Genomic DNA, 22138 nt, shown 5'->3' on the forward strand with positions numbered 1-22138 from the left:
GCATCGATGTGTGCGCAAACGAGGCTCGAAAAGGACATGGCAATACCCGCGACATGATGAAAATGACCTTGGAGGACACCCTCCAAATGCTCGACTGATGACAGCGCAGCCTATCAAGGACCAGACAGTGGCATATCTACGCCTTGTCTTGGTCTGCGGACCGCTTCTCCGGCAAAAATCTGGACCTTCGTAGGGAGTCGCCTGTGCCGTTTGCGTTTTCTTCAGTAGCCGGAAAAATTACATGTAGCTATTTTGGGGCGAGAGACGGCTCGGTGCAGGTGGTGAGATGTTGCTAGAAGGGCTGACCAGCGAGCTGTATGCCGAAAACTGTGTCGGCGAGCCTTGCGCAAGGCGCTCAGGCGACGACCGGGTACTTCAAGGCACCACCGCTGCTTTATACTGGGCGTTTCGATAGTGTCCACGATGCAGTCATGATGCTGACATGAGGGTGGAGAAAAGCCCGTGAATGGTGTTCTCCTTTGACCGGTCTCTTCGTAGCCCGCCACTTTACCCCAAGTAGGAAAGCCCACCACGTGGTTCCTACCAATACTGTACACCTTCCCCTATCAGCCAGCTCATCCTCCAAGTAGGTAAGTCGCGCTTGCTAGATTCGCATCGTAGCTAAATCCTTCGAGGCGTTCCATTGCCAAGTGTCGACAGACGGGATGGATGACAGAGCGTTTAAAATCCCCGCACATGCACACTCCACGATGAGCGCTGTCCCACAAGCATTCGCCAGCTCTATCGCCTCTTAGTCGCCCAGCATGATGCACACACACGCCAGCAGACGCAGCCAGCGCAGCTCGCACAATCCGTATCGTGACTACGACGACAAACTACCTGCAATCAATCCATTCCTCGATAAAGACATCCTGAGCGAGGAAGAGCCGCGGACCTCACGCGACCAAACCCAACTCTCGCCCACGTTCATCGACCACCTACGCGCAAAAACCAGCGCCCCCCTCGAGCTCGAGAAAATCAGGACCGACAACCCACCCAACAACAAACACCACCGCTACACACTCTCGCCCATCGATGGCAAGACCGAAAGCTGCGATCGCGAACACACATTCGACGCGTTTCTCGACAAGCGCAGGGTCAGTGGCGACGCCGGCCGCGAGAAAAAGGTCGGACATGGTTGGCAGGTCGCGAGGGCGCTGAAGCGTGTGCTGAGTACCAAGGGGCGGGGCACAAGAAAGGCTAGGCATGACGATGCGCTTCCCGTAGGACTGGCCGCCTGAACCAAAGAATCACTGTGTGGCGCAAGCTTGCACAACGGAGTCTCGTTGACAGGAGACACAACTGCTGCGCAGGGGAAGTTGTGCTGGTCCTGATGATTTTCAAGTTATCGCATCGCCTGCGATTGGAGGTGGCGCTCGCCTCGTTCTTTTGTGCTTTCAGCTTTCTCTCATATACCCCGGATTATTCAGCATTCAAAGTTTCGGTTTGCATACAAAGTAGAAGACGCCAATGGCCAACAGTCAACGGTCAGTAATGGAGTATGAATTTGCTTCTATGTTTGACGTCTGCTGCCCTATCGTTCACAACACAATCTTCATGATTTTTCCAGCCTCAGACAAGGTGCCGTTTACAGGCGCGGCAACCCCGCCTGACGTGGTGACGTACAGCACATTGGTAGCGACCGTAGACAGAAGTGCTGATGACGCACCAGCAAGATCAAGAGACCCAACGTTGCCAGCCACAAGGGTCGGCTTGCCACCAGCAGCGGCGACCTTGACGACAGTATTCTCGGGGTTGGTGGTGACGTAGACGGTGCCATCAGCTGCGACGTCGAAGTCATCGAATGAACCACCGGTGTTTGCAAGCTCATCAACAGCGATTTGCTTGAGGATAGCGGTGCCGGCAGCGAGATCTGCGGCAGACGGGAACTCGACGCTGATGCGGCGAAGCACACCACCAGCGAAGACTGTGTAGTAAAGGTTGTTGCCCTTGACACGGAAACCATCAATACCGACTGCGAAGGTCGCACCAGCAGGTGAGAGCATGGAGTCGTCTTGGAGCGCGAGGCTCGTCGCACCGGTATCGAGATCAACGGCCCAGATGCCAGCAACAACCGAGTCAGTGATAAGAAGGCCTTTTGAACCTCCGGTCTTGAAAGCACCCATGCCATTCAAGAATTTGGCCTCGGGAATCTTGGTGATGAGGGTGGCAGTGGCCTTGGATCCAGATAGGTTGACTCTCCAGGTGCTCCAGCTGCCGGCCTCAGGTGTAAAGGTGGCGGCATTCACGTTCCCGACAGCAACGGCGAATTCATCGTTGTTACCAGTGGGTGTAATGCCGGTGACGGAATTGGCATCAGGAAAGCTGTAGACCAGTTCGGCAGAGCCGGTCGAGGGATCGATGAGCCAGAGCTCAGGGGTGAACATGCGCGTGACGAGGAGCTTGCCATTGGCACGCTCAGCAATGTTCTCAACCCATGCGCCAGAGCCAGCTGGGAATTGGAAGATTGTGCTTAGAGCGGGTGCCGACGAAGAAGTTGAGTTGATGGCGATATGAGGAGGAGCAGAAGCTCGACATGCTATCGGGCCAGCAAAGGCGGTCGTTGCGAACAAAGCGCAAATTGCGTTGATGAAAAGAGGGAGGCCACGCATGTTGACAAAGGGGAATGAGGTTGATCTGCTGGGAGACTCAATACAGTGATAATTTGCTTACGCAGGGCCCTATATATCTCTGGATCACACATCGGTCATGTTGAAAATCTCTTTCTCTTTCCAGCGTGTCCGCGATGTGGAGCTGTCAACATGTCTAGGCCTCACCGAGGACATGATCCCGGCCTGTGGTAGAGACAATACTGTAAATCCATTGGCCAACACACATCGCATCGAATGCAGGTGCAGCGTCCGGAAGCAAATCTTAGAGACTCAAGTCTGTTTTGGCCAGTGTTCCGGTGTGGACGGGACATAGGCTCTGTGGATCAACCCTGTGAATGCATGGGTCCCATCTTGACTAGAATTTCCAACTGTGGGTCAAGGCTGCAGGAACACCAGCTCACTAATGGCGAGATCACGGTACGGCTGTCTTCCGTTCCGCCAGCCGTCCCTTAGACCTTGTGGAGCCTGCCAAAAAAAATAGCACCGGGCAATGAGCATGGTGGTAGTTAGCCTCAAGGTCGTTCAAAAGTTGAGTATGCAATAGGTGTATTCCGTTCTTCTATTCAAACTGGGAAAAGCCTTACCTCTCTTAGCCGCAACTGCCCCTGTGGGCCTGTGCAACACCAGGACCTGGGGACGACAGTTGAAACAGGAATACCTGGGATGATCATGCAAGACATCTAAGCACGGCATGTGGATCTGCTCGTATTCAAATGTCCCGCGCGAGCCTACTCTGCTGAGAGACCCGCGGTGCGTTATAGGGGGGCAACATGAAGTTCGCGGATATAGAATCAGGGGCATAAGTGCATACAATTGCACAGAGGGGAGGCCTTGTAGTGACGATATAGGAGCGCGGTGTTCCTGGCAAGATTAAGTTCCAACGGTTTTGTTCCGTCCCACGAAATTGAGTTTCGGGAAAGCGCGCGTCACTTCGGCAAAGGGCACCGATGCGGCTATTGTACCTTGGCATGCTAGATCTCGGCCTCCTGAACAAATCGACCAACAACGACATCACAATGATATGAAACCCTCCAGCACAAATTTTGTATAACTCAACAGCGGCGGGATCTATCATACTTTTGACAAATCTTCCTGGGAGACACTTTGTTCCCCTTTGTCTAGCTTGACTGCAACACATGAACACTGAGCTCACCATTTCATGCCTTCATAACCAGAGCAATGGACTTGGAGTTGCTTATTGACACTTCGTAGTATCATCGAACGATGCTCTCCCACGAAGGGCACCTTTTCAGTACTTGCAACATCAACAACGGCGGTTGGCGCTATGGTACTGCTGCTGTGTATCAATGCCATTCCGACTTGAGACCGTTGACGCCCTCAGGAACTTCAGCGAGCGTAGTGATGCGGAAACCTTGGCGCAATCCTTCTCCATCGTCACTGGTGTCGTAATCGCTGATGGTTCGACAATCCAAGCACGACGTGATGAATGAACGATACTGATACGCCTCTGTCAATGATCAACGCTCTCGGATATAAGCAGTTTGCTGCGTTCTCTGATCTCGGCGGAGGTCTTCGTACAGGCCCTACGATTCGAGTGTGTAGTCTTCGGGCGTCAGATCGCATTCTTTGTGACTGCTGCTAGGCCTACTGTACATGATGCAACAAGAACATTGTCAAGCCTTAAATTGTGCTCGTATGCGAAAGATAATATTTAGTAAGACAGCAATTCACAAGGAGAGTGGTGTTGCATTATGGCCTCGAGAAAGTAGTCAATCAGCGTGATGGCTTTGTGCGACACCAAAGCAGCCACGCCCTTTGATCGGCTATGATGAAGAACAATGCAGAGAGAAGTATTAGCATGCGACCAGACTGGCGATACAATGTGAAAAAGTTGACGTTGTTACTTTACAAAGCGGCCGCAGCTTATACAAAAAAGTATTCCTCCTACACCCGATCAATCTTCCGTGCAAGCTTGTGTACTCTGCAACTGCAGCATAAGTATAGCACTACTGAGTTCAAGAGAAGGTTGCAGGCAACTTTGGTACTCTCTGTGAAGATGTGCGACTCAGACACGAACGAGACTGACCCCACGGCGGAGTTGCTTTCACTTCCACCACAGGTCCCCGAGATGCCGTCCCTGGTGGACGCTGAACCACCCGCTTCACACCCATTTCGATCTCCCGGGTCATCTTCTACACTACGCCGATCCAACGCTGTGCGTCGCTCGGCGACTAATAAGTCTGTACAAATGTCCGGTACAATTCTGACGAAAGCTGACATCGAGAACATCGCTGTACCAGAACTGCCAAAAGACAACAACCGCCATCGTAGAACACTGCCATTACCTTTGGCCACGCATCAGTCTGAGCAAACACGTACCAGGCCGCGTTACTATGACTTGGCGCTGTCCACGGACGATCGCGTTGCGCTGGCGCATGGCGTCAAAAATCATAACCTCCGGTCGTGGACACGAAATGACGTGCTCCTGTATGAGGAAACGCATAGCGATTTGACATCAACAAATGTGTACACTCGTCTGAACGAGCACTTTGGTATCATTCCGGCCATCATTGTGACCGAAGGACAAAACCAGCAGACTCACATGCAACAGCTCCACCGACAGTATAGGGTACCAAATTCGAGCAACACACCATAGTTTGCACCAAAAGAGCCTGCAATCATTGCTCGAGCTCGAGCGCGAGCATGTTATCGTGCAGTTAGTACTGACGACCGACGTCACAGCGTGTGACTGGGTACAACAGATAGGCTAAGTTCGATACGTTCCTAGCAAGGGTGAGGCGTATCAAGACGATCACTTCGCCAAGTTGAAGACAGAGAAGTAAGATCGAGGATAACCAGAATGGTATAGAGCCACGTAGAAAGAGAAAGCTGTCGCGCAACAGGTTGAGTGGGGATGATAAATGACTGTGTTCGCATGACATATGGACAGTTTACTGTAGCGTGATACCAGAAAACTTACTACACGCCTCCAACAACTTGTCTTGTAGTTGATGATCGTCGGCTTCCTTCTTTGGCGACCCCAATTTTTGTCCAGGGTTGAAATACTGCCCCGTCTTCTTCGCGTACTCCTCCTTTCCTTCAGCGAGCATGACATATGTTTCGACTGCAGCGTCCGCGCTCCCTGTCGCACTACTACCTCCCATCTTGGTAGCAACCCATCCGGGATCGAGGGAGTTGCTTTGAATATCAGGCCATCGTCGCGCAAATGCCTTGGCGAACAAAATGTTGTGTAGCTTGCTGGTACAGTACGCGGTAGTATCGTTGAATTCACTTTCGTCACTCTTGGCCCAAAGAGGATCAGACAAGTCCGCAGATCCAGACCGATGCATCTCGCTGGAAAGGAAGATGAGGCGCTTAGGTTTGTTGATAAGAGCTGTAAGAACGAAAGGACTGAGAGTATTCACAGCTGCAAGAGCAGGAATGCCATCGCCAGTCTTGCGGAATCCACCTTGGTAGAGACCAGCATTGTGGATGATACAATCAAAAGATCCCATGTCGTTGATTTGTTTTGCCATAGACTTTGTCGATGCGATGTCGGACAGGTCGCCCGTCACAACACCCTCGGCGCCAGGCGCAGCGGTAGTGGCATCTTTGGCGCGCTGGTCATTGCGTGCGTGGAGAACAACGGAGTGACCCTTGGAGATGAGCTTTTGTGCGACAATGGAGCCTAAGCCATCGGAAGAGCCTGTGATGAGTATGCGTGCCATGATGGATGTACCTAGTTGCTTGTCGGTAGGTCTATGACGATCATCTATTTAGGTATGAGGGGTAAACGTCGGGCTACTACAGCGTGCCGGAGCTCCGGAAGAACAGTGTAGCTGTTCCAGATTGGTTGAACTCTCAATCACTACCCGTGAACTAACGTTCGGACGAATAAACCTACTGTATTTCCGACGGCGATGACGTAAGATCATCTTTACACCCAATAGGTGGTGCAATAATTCGTGTCCCCTCAGTTAGGCCACAGCTACAACAATAACAGCTGCAACAGCAACTATAGATTTATTAAGATTTCTTCTACAAGGTTGATAGCAGAGAACAAGATCTACCTATTCTCTATATCTTAGAAAAAAACCTTACCGTTGTAGCTTTGGTGTTGCAGCTGTTACTGCCACAAACAGCTTAATACCCTCATCTAATTGAGGGGACATGTTGGACACGAATTATTGCACCCCCTGTGGCACCCACTGGTGCACCTACCCTCCACAATTGTTGCACACAGCGCTCTTTAAAGACTACAGTGTTAAATACGACCATAGAAATCCCACGACTCACTCTCGCACAGAGCCACATCTCGTCGCATATCGGACCTAAGCATACACGCTACATACCATAATAGCAAAGCAGAAATAGCTGAACAGGGACAGAATGCCTTGCGCTTCGAACAACGCCCACTCATTTTGCTAACTCTACAATTCCAGTATAGCCCGGTCCAAGAAAACCATCTCACGATGCTAAACCGACGCTCCTACTGGGAACGATTACAGGGCGTGTCGTTCTTTTGCAGTCGTTTCTTGGATGCCCTGTTGTTTCGTTCAAGATTGAAGCAAGGCGAAAGCAGAGACATAGTGGCAAAGCCTAGTCGACGGATCATAAATCGTCGAACAACTTGTCTTACGAGATCAGAGATGCAGTGACAATGGTCTTGGCCGGGGTTGCTGTGCTCTAGTCGCTGCAAACCTGCAAAATCCAGGATGATTCTGCAGGCCCTCAGTAGGTAGTGTTGAATGCCGAAACCTACTAGTCACGTGACCTATCACATGACTATAGAACTCCATATTTCTCTCTATCGGCATATATTTCTTTACTCAATCAATCCATTGCCTTACTCTCGGCTTATCTGCCTCCTGTCGATAAGTAGGTACCTTGAATGGGACCCAATTAGTGTACGATATTACACATGTACTATGTTGTGTTCGTGCAGTGTTGTAGTTTGATGTCATTCTGTACTTCAAACTTGTTTGAAAACGCGTGAAGCTCTCACGTCTGTAACGTATGCCATCCCGCTCAATGTGCGAACCTAAAATCCAGACGCTTGTTTCCCTGATCCTTAGTCGTTCTTAGGTACGTTTCCTTGTCTTCGGTCGACATACTGTTCCAAACTCCTTCTCTTTTCTTATTGACCGCCATGTAAAAGATCTTCGCCCCGATGAACAGTGCAAAGTTGTAGGCGCAAATTGCGATCAGTACTTTGTTGCCTCTTCGATAAAGTGGTTTATCGTCTGTGCGGTAGATATTTTGGCTGATGATGCTACTTGCCTGTACTGTCATATTGTACAATGCAGAGGCAACAGTGCGCGTTCGGACCGTGCCCGCATTGCGGGAGGTGATGGCAACAAGAATAGCATGGACGTAGGGATGTCCAACCACTAGAATAGCCAGAACCCAGCGGGCCCATGGTGAAGTGTTCGACGACACGCACTCCAGTGCGATAAGCAGAGGAAGGGCCCAGATCTGTGAGACGAGGCCGACAAGAAAGCGATCATTGACCTTTTCGGACACCCAAGTCCAGAACAAGAGCTGGATGATGAAGATGACATAAGCTGGAATCTGTTTCTTGTTAGTACATATTGAATTGAACGTTGTAGTGAAGTCTCACAGTGAGTAGGTTGGTATCGAATGTCCCGAACCCAAGTGACCGCAATTGGAGGGTAAGGTAAGATTGGACTGGGGCGAATGGGATACTCCAGGAAAGTCCAATCAGATATATCGGCCACATGTGATAGTCCTTGAGGCACTCCCATAGCATAGGTAGAGAGAGACCTTGACGATTGTGCATGTCGCCTTTAGAGGGGTCATCTCGGAGGACCCGGTTGACCATAATTTTCTCCTCTCGCTCATCGAACCAACCTTCCTCGCCGCGAAAGGGGTTAAGTTTGCTTGTTGTTGCAGACTGTGTAGGTGATGGAGGCAAATAAAACCAGGCCGCAACACCGATCAGTCCTGTTAGCATTCCTTCGAGCGCAAACAACTAGTGCTGGTCAGCTGAATATCGTCTTCGTCCGAAGCAAGCAGACTCACCCATCTCCATCCTTCCATACCATTGCGGCCACCGAGGCGCAAGATACCAAATGCGAGGAATGCCGATATGATCTGAGTGGACTGATAAGACACCCAGAACCAGCTGAGACGAGCAGGAAGTTCGAAGCCAGTGTAGAAGTAGCTTAAGTATAGAATATTGTCAGGGATGAAACCACCTTCAATCAGGCCGAGAAGAGCACGGCAAGCATAGAAGGAGCTCCTGCCGCTCAAAAAGGCCTGCATACTAGCAACGAGACTCCACGATACCATTTGAATCGGAATCCAATTGTCTGGCCCAATCTTCTTGGAAATCAACTGCGAGGGTAGCTCGGCGCAGAGAAAGCAGACAAAGAAGATTGTTTGACCATAGTTGTACTCGTTAGTACTCATGCCGAGATCGTCCAGAAGATTGTCCGACAGTGCTTGGCTGATGTTGCCTCTGTCTAGACTTCAGTCAGATCTTGTCATGTGTACGTAGCATCTGACCTATAATTCTTACCTAGTTGAAGCGCAAAGAACATTAGACACACAAAAGTGCAGATGCGCTTGTCGATCTAAATCAGGTCAATTGGTGTTCATTCTCATACAAGGCAGTGAGACCGGTACCTTTCGAATCACCCGTCTTTCCTCCTCAGGCTCCCACTCGAAGTCGGGATCATAACGATGAAGACCTTCGTATGAATCGACTGGCCGGTAGTGACTTTGTTTCAGCCCACTCGCAGCCCAAGTTGTTCCTCGCTTGCCAGTACCAGCCTGGCCGAGGTTTGTCTGGCTAGAGGCGACACTCGAGGGGCTGTCAGTCTCTAGCTTGCCGGCGACAGGAAGTCCCGTAGTATTGTTGAGCGCAGTAGTCAAGTTACTCGCCATGGTATGGGAAGCCTCAGGCGTTCTTGGAAGGTCTTGGGAATTTCTCGGCGACGAATCTACTAAAGTATATATGGGATCCGATCGACCCCATCGTAACAGCAATGATGAGAAAATTTGCTTCATCCTGGCAAAAGTACGTGATCGGAACGGCAGTCCAAAGTCCAACCGTGCATCTCTACTAGGCACTGACCCGATAGCGGCGGCTCTTGCTGATGGTAGCGCTCCTCGGGGATTAATGGGACAATACAGTTCCACCAGCCGACACTCTGTGTATTAGTAGTCAATGCTAGGCTTCAATATCGGTCGACGATGACAAGATTAGCCAATGAATGTCGAGCAAGTGGAATTTTATTGCTAGCCACACATAATTTGCGCCCAGTAAGGTAGAGATAACATCGAGAGTGGAGCATCATGGGGGGCTTTTAAGAAGCAAGCAACGTTCGGGTGGTATGTCGCACTGCGTAAACGGGAGGGTGTGTTGAGTGATTCGCCGCATCTGTACTTGATGGGGTATTGCGTGATTGGCCGGGCGTGTAGCGACATCAAGCGAGCAGGTCGCTTAAGCCCATGTGGATCGTTCTATTCAGGACGAGTGATGCTGCGATAAGAACGAATGGAGTGATTTCGTGCAGATTGATGCCATCAGAACTGAATCTGATTAGACCGGCAGTACTACGGGGCTCGGTGTCTTGCGGTGTTCATGAGGGGTTCTTTCACCACCCCACCGTCTCAGGTTGACGGAGAGTGTTGCCACCAAGGAAAGCGAAGCGGGGTCGCGCAATATGATGGTATTTCCGTTACTTTACCCGCACCAGACGAATGACGTTCAAGACTCGGGTTGTTAGCACGCCTCGTGTTGTATAAGAAGCGTCTTAGTCCTGAAGCACACAATTGCTGATACCGAACCTCCACATTTCTGCCTTGTCCAGGTTTATCACCATGGCTCCCGCACTCGTCGATACTGCTGTTTACGAACAGTCGTCCACCAACTTCAAGTCGCAAGCTGGCCAGTACAAAGAAGCTGCGTTTGGCGGACCAAAACTGTATAAGAAGGAGCTCGAATTGAGAGGGACGGGCGAGCATGCACCTGCAAGGTATCCTAATTACCTCCCGGTGTGGGACTTTGAAAAGAAGTACCCTCCTTTGGAACCTTTCGAACACTACGAGCACGGCAAAGATGCTGATGCGTCGTTTCCCAACCTCTTGAAGGACGCCAAAGTTGCAGATCTGACTGCAAACATTGGTGCCGAGATTCACGGTGTCCAGCTTAGCAAGCTATCTGAAACTGGAAGGGATGAGCTTGCATTGTTCGTCGCTCAGAAGAAGGTTGTGGCTTTCCGCGACCAAGACTTTGCAGACCTATCCATTACAGATGCGTTGAAGTTTGGTGGGTACTTTGGTCGACACCACATCCACCCTACATCGGGAGCTCCGGAGGGTCACCCTGAGGTCCACCTCGTTCACCGAGGAGCAGATGACACAACAGCTCGCGACTTTTTCGAAGAGCGAACGAACTCAATCACATGGCACTCGGATGTCACGTATGAAAAGCAACCGCCAGGTACAACATTCCTTTATTTATTGGACGGTCCAGCTGCGGGAGGTGATACCTTGTTTGCGAACCAGGCAGCAGCATACCAGAGGCTCTCACCGGAGTTCAGGAAACGCTTACATGGATTGAAGGTTGTGCATTCAGGTAAGTTGTAGCACTGCTGCTTATGAATGCTTGCTGACCGCAATGTAGCTGTTGAGCAGGCTGACAATAGCCGGAATCGAGGAGGTGTTGTCCGTCGTGAACCTGTCACTTCGATACATCCGTTAGTACGGACCCATCCCGCTACCGGTGAGAAGGCACTATTCGTAAACCCTCAGTTCAGTCGCCGCATTGTTGGCTTCAAGAAGGAGGAGAGCGACTTTCTGTTAAACTTTTTGTATGACCACATCGCGAAGGGTCAGGATTTCCAGGCTCGCGTCAAGTGGGCGCCGGGCACGGTCGTTGTCTGGGACAACCGAGTGACTGCTCATTCTGCGTTACTGGACTGGGACGATGGTGCACGCAGGCATTTGGCAAGGATCACACCGCAGGCTGAAGCGCCGTACGAGACGCCATTTGACAGTGGAGCTGTCGGTTTCGAGTACTAGGACCCAAGCCTCAACCCGATGAAATTAATGACACTGCAGTATGTCAGAGGTAAGTAGTCAATGTGTCACAACACTTCGCAGCAGCCAGCTGTCAACCAAACATAACCTATACCATAGTAGAAGTATATAAAATATTTCAGTGACACTACAGTGTGTCAGAGGTACTCATGGTAACCAAAAATGTGAGAGTCACGTTATTTGCCACTTCATGTCATTAGTTCGATCTTGAGGCGCAGCTTCACAACGCTCGTTCATTCGTGGAGATGAGCAACAGCCTGGACGTGACCTATGGAGTTTCTGACTCCACTACGGTACCCATGAGTAAGTAGTCAATATGTCACAAGACTTCGCAGCAGCCAGCTGTTAACAAAACACAACCTATACTATAGTAGAAGTATACAAAATATTTCAGCTTTAATGTTCGCACTTTATTGTTTAGTCTAGTGTACTTCACTATTACTTGCGGAGAGGTGCTGCTAGGAGAAGAATTTTTAGGGATCTACATTGATTACTTGCCCCTGCTATACTGTAGGTGGGTGACCGAGATCTTAAACTTCAACCTGAGCCGCGCGCATAAGCAATCCATCTTGCATCAAGAGCCCAACATCTGCTCTTGGTCTGCCCTGAAGTCCCATACCAGTAGTCTCGTCAAGTTCGGAGATCTTCGGCTGATGGTCGAGCTCAGTGGCCATCGCATCAAGGTTGCCTCCATGCTGGGTTCGCAAAGCCACCTCACAAACGAGGCAGAGCCTCAAATGGCAGCCTGCAATTTCCATCTCTTCCTCTCCGCACAAATCTGGCTGTACGGTGCTGCAACCAAATATGGCAGGTGAGAAGCACAATGAGCACCACCTTGAGAGCTGGTACTGCCCATCTGGTCCTCCCGACTCTGCCGCGCAAAGTTCGTCGGCAAGAGCTTCCTGGTCAGAAGAGGTAGCACCAGTGATCCGCTCCAGCTGATGTCCGGGACACACCATTATCTGAAGTCTCTTGTTCATACAGTCATTGCACATGGCCGTTTCGCCTGTGTTCTGACAATGCCCGCCACCGACCTCTGCATATCCCATACCAGAATGCCAGCGAATCACGTGAACTTGCCTCTCGAAGTGACCAAACACGGCAAATGTGGGATCTTCGCAGAAGCTGCAAGTAATCTTCTCAACGCCGAATCTGATGGGATGTGCAAAGGAGGTGGCGATCTTGACGAGCATGCCTTTGTTACCCTCAGCATCTTCCATTTCCAATTCTGGTGTTGGCTCCCGCTCCAAGATCACAGTATTTCGTCGTCCCATATTTGCAATGTCTTCTTCAGTGAAGAACATAGACTGTGGAGTTTTGCCCTTTGGCGCTATCGAATCCGACGGCATTCGCTTCTTTTGCTTCTCGCTCCTAGGATCGGGTGGGTCGACAAACCTGCACGGATTGCCGGTATTGCGGCACCACTTGCAAGGGGGAGTGTCTTTCTTAGTTTTGAGACTGCACCGCTTCTTCATGCTGCGACAAGTGGTACATGCAACGAAAGGGCGATCTGGTCCCCAGACAACCTCGCTGACACTCATGCGTGGAGCCTTATAGCCATGAGGAGGTAAAGCTTCGCAAACGTGATCGTTGTCAGCACAATAATTGCAAATTGGCTGAGTGGGGTCGTCTTCAAACGAGCAAACCTCCTCGTCGGCATGGTCGCACTGCTTGCACCTACCCTTTATTGTTGGCTCCTGGATGGGCTGGCACTCGCTGCCATCTTTGATGCACTGTTCACGCGGATACATGCCACCCTCAATCATTGAACAAGCTCGATCAAGTTTGCGACATTGTTTGCAGCCTCGTGCAGCAGGGTGTCCGGTGATATCATCAAGTATGCCAGCAGGGTCCTCCAGAGACAGCTGCACCGGGGGGTTAGGCGTGTTAGAACGGTAGGCCTCTCGGTATTCCTTGAGCTCGCGCTCCTGCTCTGAGTCGATCTCGGACCAGTTGTCTGGCCAGTTCTGCTCGTCGTTCGTGCTATTGCGGACTTCTCCGATAGCATCGATTGGAAGCCTGACAATGCACTTCATGGTGTAGCTGCTGGGTGCATCTATCCTGCCCTTCTTTCCTCTCTTCTCTTTCTCCCTCCTCTTCTTGGCTGCTTTTGTGCGACCTGGCCTGGCAGCCCTCTCGCTGTTCCCCTGTTCGGGGTCCCAATTGCCAGATTTGTCATTATCAACGTGAGTGACGGCTTTCTTACGATCTATGCCCTGGCGTAACTGATAGTAAGGCTGCAGAAAGACGTTAATTCGCGTTATCCAACAAACAAGAATCAGCGTGACTTACTGTAGTATCTGGAGGAATGAAAGGCTCGTCATCGGAAGGTATGGGTGAGTTGCGCACACTTCCGACGTCTGAGCATGCCAGGCCGAATCCTGTATTTGTTGCGCTTGGCATGTTCTCGTCTCCCTGCTGCTGCTGGTCAAGGTTCAGGCTGGACATCCGGTTGCCGATACCGTGGTCCGCAGCCGCAGCCGCAACCTTAAGCAAGTCGTCCGCCTGCTCTTCATCATCGAGTTCTTCTTCGGCTCCTCCGAATAAAGACTGACGTGGCCTCTTCACTCGAATGGCAGATCCAAAGTCGTCGCCTCCGTTTTCCGAGCGTCTTGGAGACTTTTTGCCTTTCGTGCCCTTTCTAGCTTGTTTCTTGGCTTGGTGGCTGAGCCAATAGTGTTCAAATGCCTCGTCGCTACCTTCATCGTTGGAGAAGCCGGGTGAGAAATAGCGATAGTTCAAATCGTGTTTACCGTGGTCTTGATTGCGAGTACCGGTGTGATTGTCGTTGGATAGATCGCTGGGACCATCGAAGTCGACTTCCATGTGAACGTCTTCGTCTTCGTCTTCGTCTTCGTATTCGTCACGGGGCCCATACATCACTTGAGAGCTGTGATCTGCTATTCCAGAGCTATCCTGGAGCTGCTCAATCTCGACGGTATCATTCTCGATGTCGATACCGTGCGGTAGATTGAAGTCGAAGGTGACGTCGGGCCCGGTTGGCGGATTGTCGTCCATCGTTACTGCTAAAGCGCGAGCGGGCTCCAGGTACCTCGTTTAAGTAAGCGATATGGTTTGCTGGTGGGATGTCGTGCTTCTTCTATACCTTAGGTAGGTGTACGTAAGCAGTGGGAGAGGAAATGTGGGCGATGTACCAGGTGTCACGCTCAGCGGAGAGCTTGGGGGAGTGCAACAAGGCGCGCCTGTGCTGCTGAAAGGTGGGAGGTGAGAGAGGAAATGTGGGGCGATGTATCAGGTGTCACGCTTAGTGGAGCACTTGGGTGAGTGCAACAAGGCGCGCCTGTGCTGCTGAAAGGTGGGAGGTGAGAGAGGATGATGCTAGCTGCGAGATCAAAGTTTCCACTCAAAGGTGCCACGCATTTGGAATGGCAATCATCGAACCTTACGGAGAAGACGGTGTATCGCGGTACGAAGACACTTTAGGGAATGAATATAAAGCGAGGTGAAGCAAAGGTCGACGAGAAGCTTTCAATCGTCAAGCTAACGCGGGTAAAGGATAGGCAACGCAACGCAAGCTAGACACACGTCTGACATAATTTCAGGCTCTAGAAGACCGTGGAGAAGCTCCTAGTCGAGGGTTTCGCGACTATGGGCTCTCATTGCTTGTTCGTGCGATGATGATACGCGTGAACAAAGTCTGCAAAGCAGTAGTGCGTATTCGTACAGACTGTTCGCACACTCGCAGAATTGTCCGTTATCTGACATTGCATTCTCCTGACTCAACACTGCTTTGGCCCAGAAATCGAAGCCTCGGGGCGTCGGCAGCCAAGACAGCATTGGGAAGTTTCACCAGAACTGGTCATAAGGGTGGAGCCTCTCGTATAAAACAGTGTATTCAGATAACTTCAGAAGGTGGTTTGAAGGGCGAAAAAGGAACATACAACAGAGCTGAGGTGGTCATGGGGAGCCGTGGAAGTCTCTCACGTAGGATAAACAACGGATCAAGGATATGAGGCGGATAATCTACTACGCGACAGTAATGTACTGTATGGAGAGTGCACAAAAAACAATATAGAACACTTTTTTGGCTACAACAAAGATAGTTCTTAAACAAATTCTAGCTATTAGTATTATAATAGCAACAAGTTTTTTATGATGTTGATCAGCTTGAAGGTCGCTTATCCGCCGTTTGTTCTGTCATTTGAGAGGAAGTGTCGCGCGCGGAAAGTGGACGGCGCAACTTGGCGCCTTACCGTGTCCGTGCGCGTAATGCGCGGATTCGCGTAATGCGCCGAAACCCCCTAAAGTGCACCTGAAAAATGAGGTTGTAGAGCCACGTACAATAGTTATTATTGCGAGATTGTTTAGTAGAGTGTTCTATAGGTCTATGCGATAATTATTGCCTATATATTTTATTTATATAGAGTGGCGGTGCGGCCACTGCGGGTGGTGTGTGTGCGAGCTGGTGGAGGAGGCGTTGCAGGCTTTGGTTGACTACGCGCACCTACACCACGACGCGCAGGCTTTCTTCTTACTATAGAAGCTTTTAAAGCTGTCTTATTGCCTCTTTGGGACAATTATATAGCTTTCTGGGCGTCCTGAGCTTGCTTCTGACGTTCCTTTTCAGCCTTGCGTTCAGCTACTTCTTCTGCCTTCTTGGCTTTGACACGGTCTCTCTCTTCCTTCTCCCTCACCCGCTGCTCACGCTTCTCCTGAGCTAGTCGCTCTTTGTATAGCTTGTTTGCGTGCCTAAGTTCAGCCATCTCTACTTTTCTAGCCTCTTCTGCCTCAGCTTCTTGTTGTTTTACCTGCTCATACTGACGTGCTTTATCAACCCTACGAGGAGAGTAAAACACTGCTCCACCATAATAGTCCTCAGGTTCCTGGAAGTTAAGGACTTTGCTCTTCTTCTTGTGCTTCTTCTGAGTCTTAAGAACCTCTTTTAGGCCTGCTATCTCATGGTGGAGTAGCTGGTTTTGGACTGAGATGTGGTGGAGCGAGCGGCTGATCTTCTTCAACTCCTTACTACTCTCATCCTTGGCAACCTTGCGCAGTAGGGTCTCTATTTTCAGCCAATCTTTGCCAGAATAAGTTGAAGAAGAGCTTCCGCTAGCATCAGAGGCCTGGGGAGAAGGCTCAGCAAAGCGGTGAAGGATGACGTTGGGTTGGAGGGGTGCTATACCCGTTGCCTCAAAAGACTTGAGTATCAACTCCTGAGTAAACGTGCTCGTCCAGGCCTTCCAGAATAGGTGGAAGAAGTCGCTCTTCTTGATTACTGATAGTCCCTAGCCATTGTGAAGGTATGTTGTGAGCTCCTTTGAGTACGCAGTTAAGAGAGGCTTGAACATCACTACATCCAGCGGCTGCAGCGTGTGGGTTGAGTGAGGAGGAAGGATAGCCAGCAGTATCTTATTCTGATCACAGTAGTTAATGAAGTCCATAGTCATATGGGATCCATGGCCGTCAAGGATCAGGAGGCGCCACTTCCTCCGCGCCTTGGTCTTGGTGAAGCGATCAAACACCTGTTGAAGCCAGGCAAGGCCTATATCGTTGTTGGTCCAGCCAGTAGGTGATGAGGAAACAAGTACGTCGTGTACCCCTGGCTGTACTTCCTCTACCCAGCTTGATTGGATGGTACTGTTGGCAGACTCGTAGAGGATGCCTGGCGGCAGTGCAGTCCCATCACCACACACACAAGCCAGCAGCGTAACCCAGGCCCTATTACCATCTTGAAGTGATGCTTTGACCTCCCCCTTCTCCCACATCCGCCTACTGAACACGTGTTTCGTCCTAGTAGTGATCCCAATCATGAACCCCTTTTCATCCATATTATATGTGTGGCAGCTCTCAACCTTATACTCAGTGACCTTGCGTTGTAGTAGGTTGAAGTATAGCTCATACTTTGTGTATGAATCAGCGTTGTGGCAATTGGCGTCCATACCCGTTGAGTATTGAGAGATGAGATAGATGGAGTAGTTGTTAATGAACCGAGTAACCCAGCTCTCGCTCACACGCTCCTTAGCCACAGAAGACGCGAAATTCTGTATCATCTCCCTTGTAGGTGGTATAGAACGAGCAGTAAGCTCTCCTATATAAGTTATAAGCTCCTCCTCTTGTTGTGGAGTGAGCTTTTGCTGTGCAATAGCCTTCTCATTACGCGACCGCGTCTCACCCCTCCACGTGCGCGTCAACGTTGACCGCACAACACCATGCTTTTCAGCTATTTTAGACCACGGGATCTTATCTTCAGATGCAAAAGTATCACACTCTAAAAGGGCTTCTTCTAATCCCATCGCGTTGTGTTGTTATGGAGGTAAGATAATAGGGGTGTTTTGGTGGTTCGGCGCATTACGCGAATCCGCGCATTACGCGCACGGACACGGTAGTCATCGCCCACGGGCGAATCATTCACGAAATGACTCTCCGTCTTTCTCACAGCACCTCAGCGCCGTTATGCGACTCGCTGTAGCGTGTTCACGCCCGCGACGGGCTTCATGGTTCGATCGATAAGGCTGTTCCTCGTTCGGCACGGAGAGACAGTCGACAACGTTGCTCAGCTTTAGTAAGTAATTCTGTGTCACGGCTTGACGAGCAATGCTGATGAGCGAGCAGTGCCGGAAGCAGAGACTCAGCACTTACCAACCATGGTCACCAACAAGCGACTCGCCTAGGTCTGCACTTCAAATCCCTCGGCCTGGCATTCACGCACCTCTTCTCCTCCCATCTGCAGCGCGCAGCGACAACAGCCGATCTGATCCGGCAGGCTCAGCTGCCGACGGATGCGATCGAGGCTCCGCGCAATGTAGCAGAAGTCGTGCAGTTGCCCATTCTCACGGAGCAAGATTTCGGGGACCTCGAGGGAAAGAAGTGGGCGGACATGCAAGCCGAGCTGCAAAACAAGCCAGGCTTTGTGGCTATGGAGACGAAAGAAGCCATGAGTCGACGCGCCGATGCATTTCTTGACGAGCATATATTGCCGTTGTTCGGTGAAACGACTGACGGCTCTGCTCTCACGATCGCGATTGTATCTCATGGCATCTTCCTTTCTACCCTGTGGAAGCGCTTACTGCGACGACTTCCAGCAAACAGCATATCTTTATCCGCAGACCTGCAATCGACCGCCCGCCTATCGTTGGAACACCTGGGCGCGTGGTCGAATACAGGATTCTTGGAATTACTGATGGTTCGCGACGAGGCAGGCAAGGCCCCTCCTGCAGGTGCTGCGACTACTGCAATGTCAAAGCCGGACCTATTACAACCCACAACAGCTAGCCTGAACGTCACTGTTGATGCCGTCGAGCCTATTCAGAACGCTGCCCAGGCAGAACCAAGCCAGGTCAGCGATAATGCCAAAGTCAATGAGGCTATACAGGCTATACCGGCTACAGCCGCAGCTGTCGCTCATCCGTCCCAACGTACAACTGGGTTACGCATCGCACACGGGTGGACAATCACGATCTTAACGATCAACGGCAAGGACCACCTGACTGGTCTCAAGCGCACTGGGGGTGGTGTGGGTAGCTCCCGCCACGATGCATCCCAGACAGGCATTGAGACCTTTTTTAAGCGCCGCAAGGTCGATTGACAAATATGAATGTGCCGAGGTCATCAGATGGCTCTCATAACTACAGTAAGTCAACATCCTTAACCTTCCACCTCCTCGCCACATGCAATGATGAAAAATCAATATTCACAGATCTGTCTGAACCCAAATGTGGACTCAAAATTGATCCAACTGCTGTCTGAAATGTACCCAACTGTCACCACCGTCCACTTAGCACTGAAAGACCAGCACTGACAAGTAACGTAGATCTTGGATGAACGATGATGTCGACCGACAAAACTTGCGTGGAGGCTTTTGGCGATATAGAAGACAGTCAAATGCGTGAGACAGCAACTTATCATGAATACGATGTCACTCTTCTTGCTCCATGTATACGTAACTGAGAACGCAACGCCGAACTTTGTAGCCATAAAATCGATGTGAGAAGCTGCATCAAGAACACCCCAAGACGCTGTCGCGCTGCAAGCTGATATGCAGGTACGAGATTCTAGATGCGGCTAGACGTTGGACGCTCGCTTGAGTGTTCCGCCCAGATACCGAGCACGACGCTGCCCGCGACCACGCTTTCGACGACCAAATTTGGAAAGCGCATCATTGTTAGACCTGCTCAGCCCACGCGACGTCAGTATGCACCGGCCAAGTGGTGCGCCCTACACGTTGTCGTTCGCGTGCGGCAAACATGGCTGGGGAGGCTGGGTACCAGCCATCAGCCCCGTCTGTCCAATAGCTTGCCAACGCATCTGCCCAGCTATATCTGAGCTTCTTCTATGACTGGAATGTGCACTCCGATTCGTATTCATCCCAAAGTATTATACATCTAATCATTAACCTCAACGACTAATACATCTCCTACTCTCGGTCAATCAGAGCGCAGTATCTTGATCAGGTCGCCCACAGTCACGATGGCACGCACAACGTCCATCTGGACGTTAACAGCTTTGTCAACAATCGCCCTCGCCCATGTGCCGTCAAGATCAAATTACACCAATAGTACAGGACCGTACTCATCGTCACATATTGAGACACAATACACTGTGCCTACAGCTATTCCGGTGCCAACGTTACCAACATCTGCTCAGGAGCCTCCTGGGACGACGTCAAGCACACCATCTCTGCCGCCATTTTCTTCTGAGCCTTGCGAGACAGATACTGTGACGATCTCCCCTCCAGTAGCACTCCCCAGCGTTTATGAACCTGCGAGCTCTGTGTATCAATCGTCAGTGGTACATGTGACGTCGGGATCATCTGGCTATACATCACTCACAGCGTATCCTATTTCAGCGGGAGTCGTCTCGATCGCCTCTACATGGCTACCACCTTCGTATACCCAAGCCATACCTTATATTCCTAGCAGCTCTGGTCTTTCGACATGGCTCGGACCCTCTTACACAGTGGCCATTCCTCTGCCTTCTAGCTCAGCGCAAGGATCTGCCTCCTCGAGCGCACCATCATCAGAGAGCGCTACTAGCACCACGCCATTGCCATCTCAGACTATGGTGCCAACACCGCCCGTAGTCACCAGCTCTGCAACATATCCGGTCAATTCTCCATCGACTTCAAAGTCCAGTAGCTTTGAGAGCTCCGTTTCGCTATCCTCGACAACTGTCGGTATCCCGATTCCCTCTCAATACTCCAGCTCCATTCCCGCCACTTCATCAACAAGCTCTTCGAGCTCAAAGATCCTCACGACGTTCGTCTCAGAATCGGACATTGCGACGACATCGGATTCTTTGTCGACTACTCTTATCGTCCCGATTCCTACCCATCCGTCCTCGAATTTGATTCCAGTCGCGTCTTCATCTGCAAGCACACAGTCTGGCAGCATTGCTAGCTCATCGCCAGTAGTATCGTCCTTCGGAGTGTCTAGCTCATCATATGTCTCCTCTCGACCTTTGCCCACGTTTTCTTTGGAGACCTCGCTTCTGTCTTCTATGTTGTCCTCGGTAACTCCGACGGGTATCATAGTCACACCATCATCAAGCACGTTCTCGGAGCCAGCATCTTCGCCGGCTGGCACGACTCTTTCATCTTCTAGTACCACAGCGTCAACAACACCTAGCGAAGCCCCATCCAGTGTGTTGCCCTCTTCGGTAGAGTCAACTCTCCTGAGTGTGGCCTCAACCTCATTTTCCAGTGCTGCAAACTCAGGTTCCACCCTCTCAACAACAGTCAGCCCTACATCCTCATCCCCGGAGACAACGTCATCTGCTACACGACCCACAGCAGCAGGCTCCTCCATCAGTTACACACAGTCTACATCTGCGCCACTAAGCTCATCGGCTTCCTCAGTAACAACAACTGGCCCACCGCCAGCCCCACCAGTTCAGACCGGAGCCGCCAACGATTTTGGTTCGAATAGTAAGGAGAGGATGTGGTGGGTGTCACTTCTGCTCACAGCGTTTATTTTGGTGTTATAGTGACTCAATGGGTTGGATGAGTTGAGTTCATGGTTCATGTACATATATGACGTTACGATATTACTTTAATGTTTCGATGATATTGGTTTAAGGATACTAATGGCTATCATGTATCAGGGATCAAGAGTCTGGGTCTGTGACTACCGTGAGTCAGACATCTGGCGTGAATCTGGTGTAGACTACTGCAGGTACATAGATAATATTCGAGGCCTTCTATGATTGGATTTCGCAGCTCAAGATCGACAATCGCAAAACTGAATTCATACTATCCTTGTCAAGTCGCAGGGCTGTTTGATGGCACAAAGGGTTTCGTTACGATAGCAATCCGCACATGCAGGTGGTTGTAATGTCGCCAGGTCACAAAGTCAGTTTATGCAGACTGACGTCCTTACGCCGGTCGCATTACTACCCTTGGTCAACGGACCGTGATACTCCGGGCTTGATCCTCATATTCCGCAAAAGTTCAGTCTAGCCGCATCTGCAAAACTTCCTCGCCGAGATCTGGGGTCGATGTGCGGAGTAGCGCAGCCACATTTCTTCCGTCAATCAACACA

General features: G+C 50.7%; 7 protein-coding genes across 7 annotated transcripts; 3 read left to right on the forward strand and 4 right to left on the reverse strand.

The window, feature by feature from the left end:
• Positions 1 to 1550: 1550 nt before the first annotated feature.
• On the reverse strand, positions 1551 to 2489 carry C7974DRAFT_297753 (uncharacterized protein; the record flags this gene model as incomplete). The annotated part of the gene is made up of 1 exon (XM_046137694.1): positions 1551 to 2489. A coding segment is annotated over one exon (939 nt), but the record flags the coding sequence as incomplete, so codon positions are not given.
• A 2729-nt stretch (positions 2490 to 5218) lies between these two features.
• Positions 5219 to 6415, reverse strand: C7974DRAFT_401218 (uncharacterized protein). The gene has a single exon (XM_046142585.1). It carries the CDS (start codon positions 6299 to 6301, stop codon positions 5525 to 5527), a length of 777 nt encoding a protein of 258 aa, XP_045994256.1. The 5' UTR covers positions 6302 to 6415; the 3' UTR covers positions 5219 to 5524.
• Positions 6416 to 7601: 1186 nt separating this feature from the next.
• On the reverse strand, positions 7602 to 9482 carry C7974DRAFT_317785 (major facilitator superfamily domain-containing protein; the record flags this gene model as incomplete). The annotated part of the gene is made up of 5 exons (XM_046138618.1): positions 7602 to 8144; positions 8194 to 8565; positions 8616 to 9058; positions 9115 to 9169; positions 9222 to 9482. The coding sequence occupies 5 exons, from the start codon at positions 9480 to 9482 to the stop codon at positions 7602 to 7604; spliced, it is 1674 nt and encodes a 557-aa protein (XP_045994257.1).
• Positions 9483 to 10298: 816 nt separating this feature from the next.
• Positions 10299 to 11766, forward strand: C7974DRAFT_401224 (uncharacterized protein). Its single transcript, XM_046142586.1, has 2 exons — positions 10299 to 11178; positions 11227 to 11766. The coding sequence occupies exons 1-2, from the start codon at positions 10422 to 10424 to the stop codon at positions 11622 to 11624; spliced, it is 1155 nt and encodes a 384-aa protein (XP_045994258.1). The 5' UTR covers positions 10299 to 10421; the 3' UTR covers positions 11625 to 11766.
• A 412-nt stretch (positions 11767 to 12178) lies between these two features.
• On the reverse strand, positions 12179 to 14654 carry C7974DRAFT_441563 (uncharacterized protein; the record flags this gene model as incomplete). Its single annotated transcript, XM_046145369.1, has 3 exons — positions 12179 to 13879; positions 13935 to 14401; positions 14450 to 14654. Coding segments are annotated over 3 exons (2373 nt in total), but the record flags the coding sequence as incomplete, so codon positions are not given.
• A 3370-nt stretch (positions 14655 to 18024) lies between these two features.
• On the forward strand, positions 18025 to 19208 carry C7974DRAFT_40053 (histidine phosphatase superfamily). Its single transcript, XM_046142517.1, has 2 exons — positions 18025 to 18165; positions 18216 to 19208. Exons 1-2 carry the CDS (start codon positions 18098 to 18100, stop codon positions 19186 to 19188), a joined length of 1041 nt encoding a protein of 346 aa, XP_045994260.1. The 5' UTR covers positions 18025 to 18097; the 3' UTR covers positions 19189 to 19208.
• A 751-nt stretch (positions 19209 to 19959) lies between these two features.
• C7974DRAFT_401234 (uncharacterized protein) lies at positions 19960 to 21829 on the forward strand. Its single transcript, XM_046142587.1, has one exon. It carries the CDS (start codon positions 20070 to 20072, stop codon positions 21582 to 21584), a length of 1515 nt encoding a protein of 504 aa, XP_045994261.1. The 5' UTR covers positions 19960 to 20069; the 3' UTR covers positions 21585 to 21829.
• Positions 21830 to 22138: the final 309 nt, after the last annotated feature.

This window comes from Boeremia exigua (assembly GCF_020726555.1).
Source record: "Boeremia exigua strain MPI-SDFR-AT-0100 chromosome Unknown C7974scaffold_10, whole genome shotgun sequence".
Lineage (NCBI taxonomy): Eukaryota > Fungi > Ascomycota > Dothideomycetes > Pleosporales > Didymellaceae > Boeremia > Boeremia exigua.

Bases quoted from the DNA above. Each gene is read 5' to 3' on its own strand.
- C7974DRAFT_401218 (XM_046142585.1), bottom strand. From the start codon at position 6,301: ATGGCACGCATACTCATCACAGGCTCTTCCGATGGCTTAGGCTCCATT.
- C7974DRAFT_401224 (XM_046142586.1), top strand. From the start codon at position 10,422: ATGGCTCCCGCACTCGTCGATACTGCTGTTTACGAACAGTCGTCCACC. The intron at 11,179-11,226 runs GTAAGTTGTAGC...ACCGCAATGTAG, and splicing joins ATTGAAGGTTGTGCATTCAG to CTGTTGAGCAGGCTGACAAT.
- C7974DRAFT_40053 (XM_046142517.1), top strand. From the start codon at position 18,098: ATGGTTCGATCGATAAGGCTGTTCCTCGTTCGGCACGGAGAGACAGTC. The intron at 18,166-18,215 runs GTAAGTAATTCT...ATGAGCGAGCAG, and splicing joins GACAACGTTGCTCAGCTTTA to TGCCGGAAGCAGAGACTCAG.
- C7974DRAFT_401234 (XM_046142587.1), top strand. From the start codon at position 20,070: ATGGCACGCACAACGTCCATCTGGACGTTAACAGCTTTGTCAACAATC.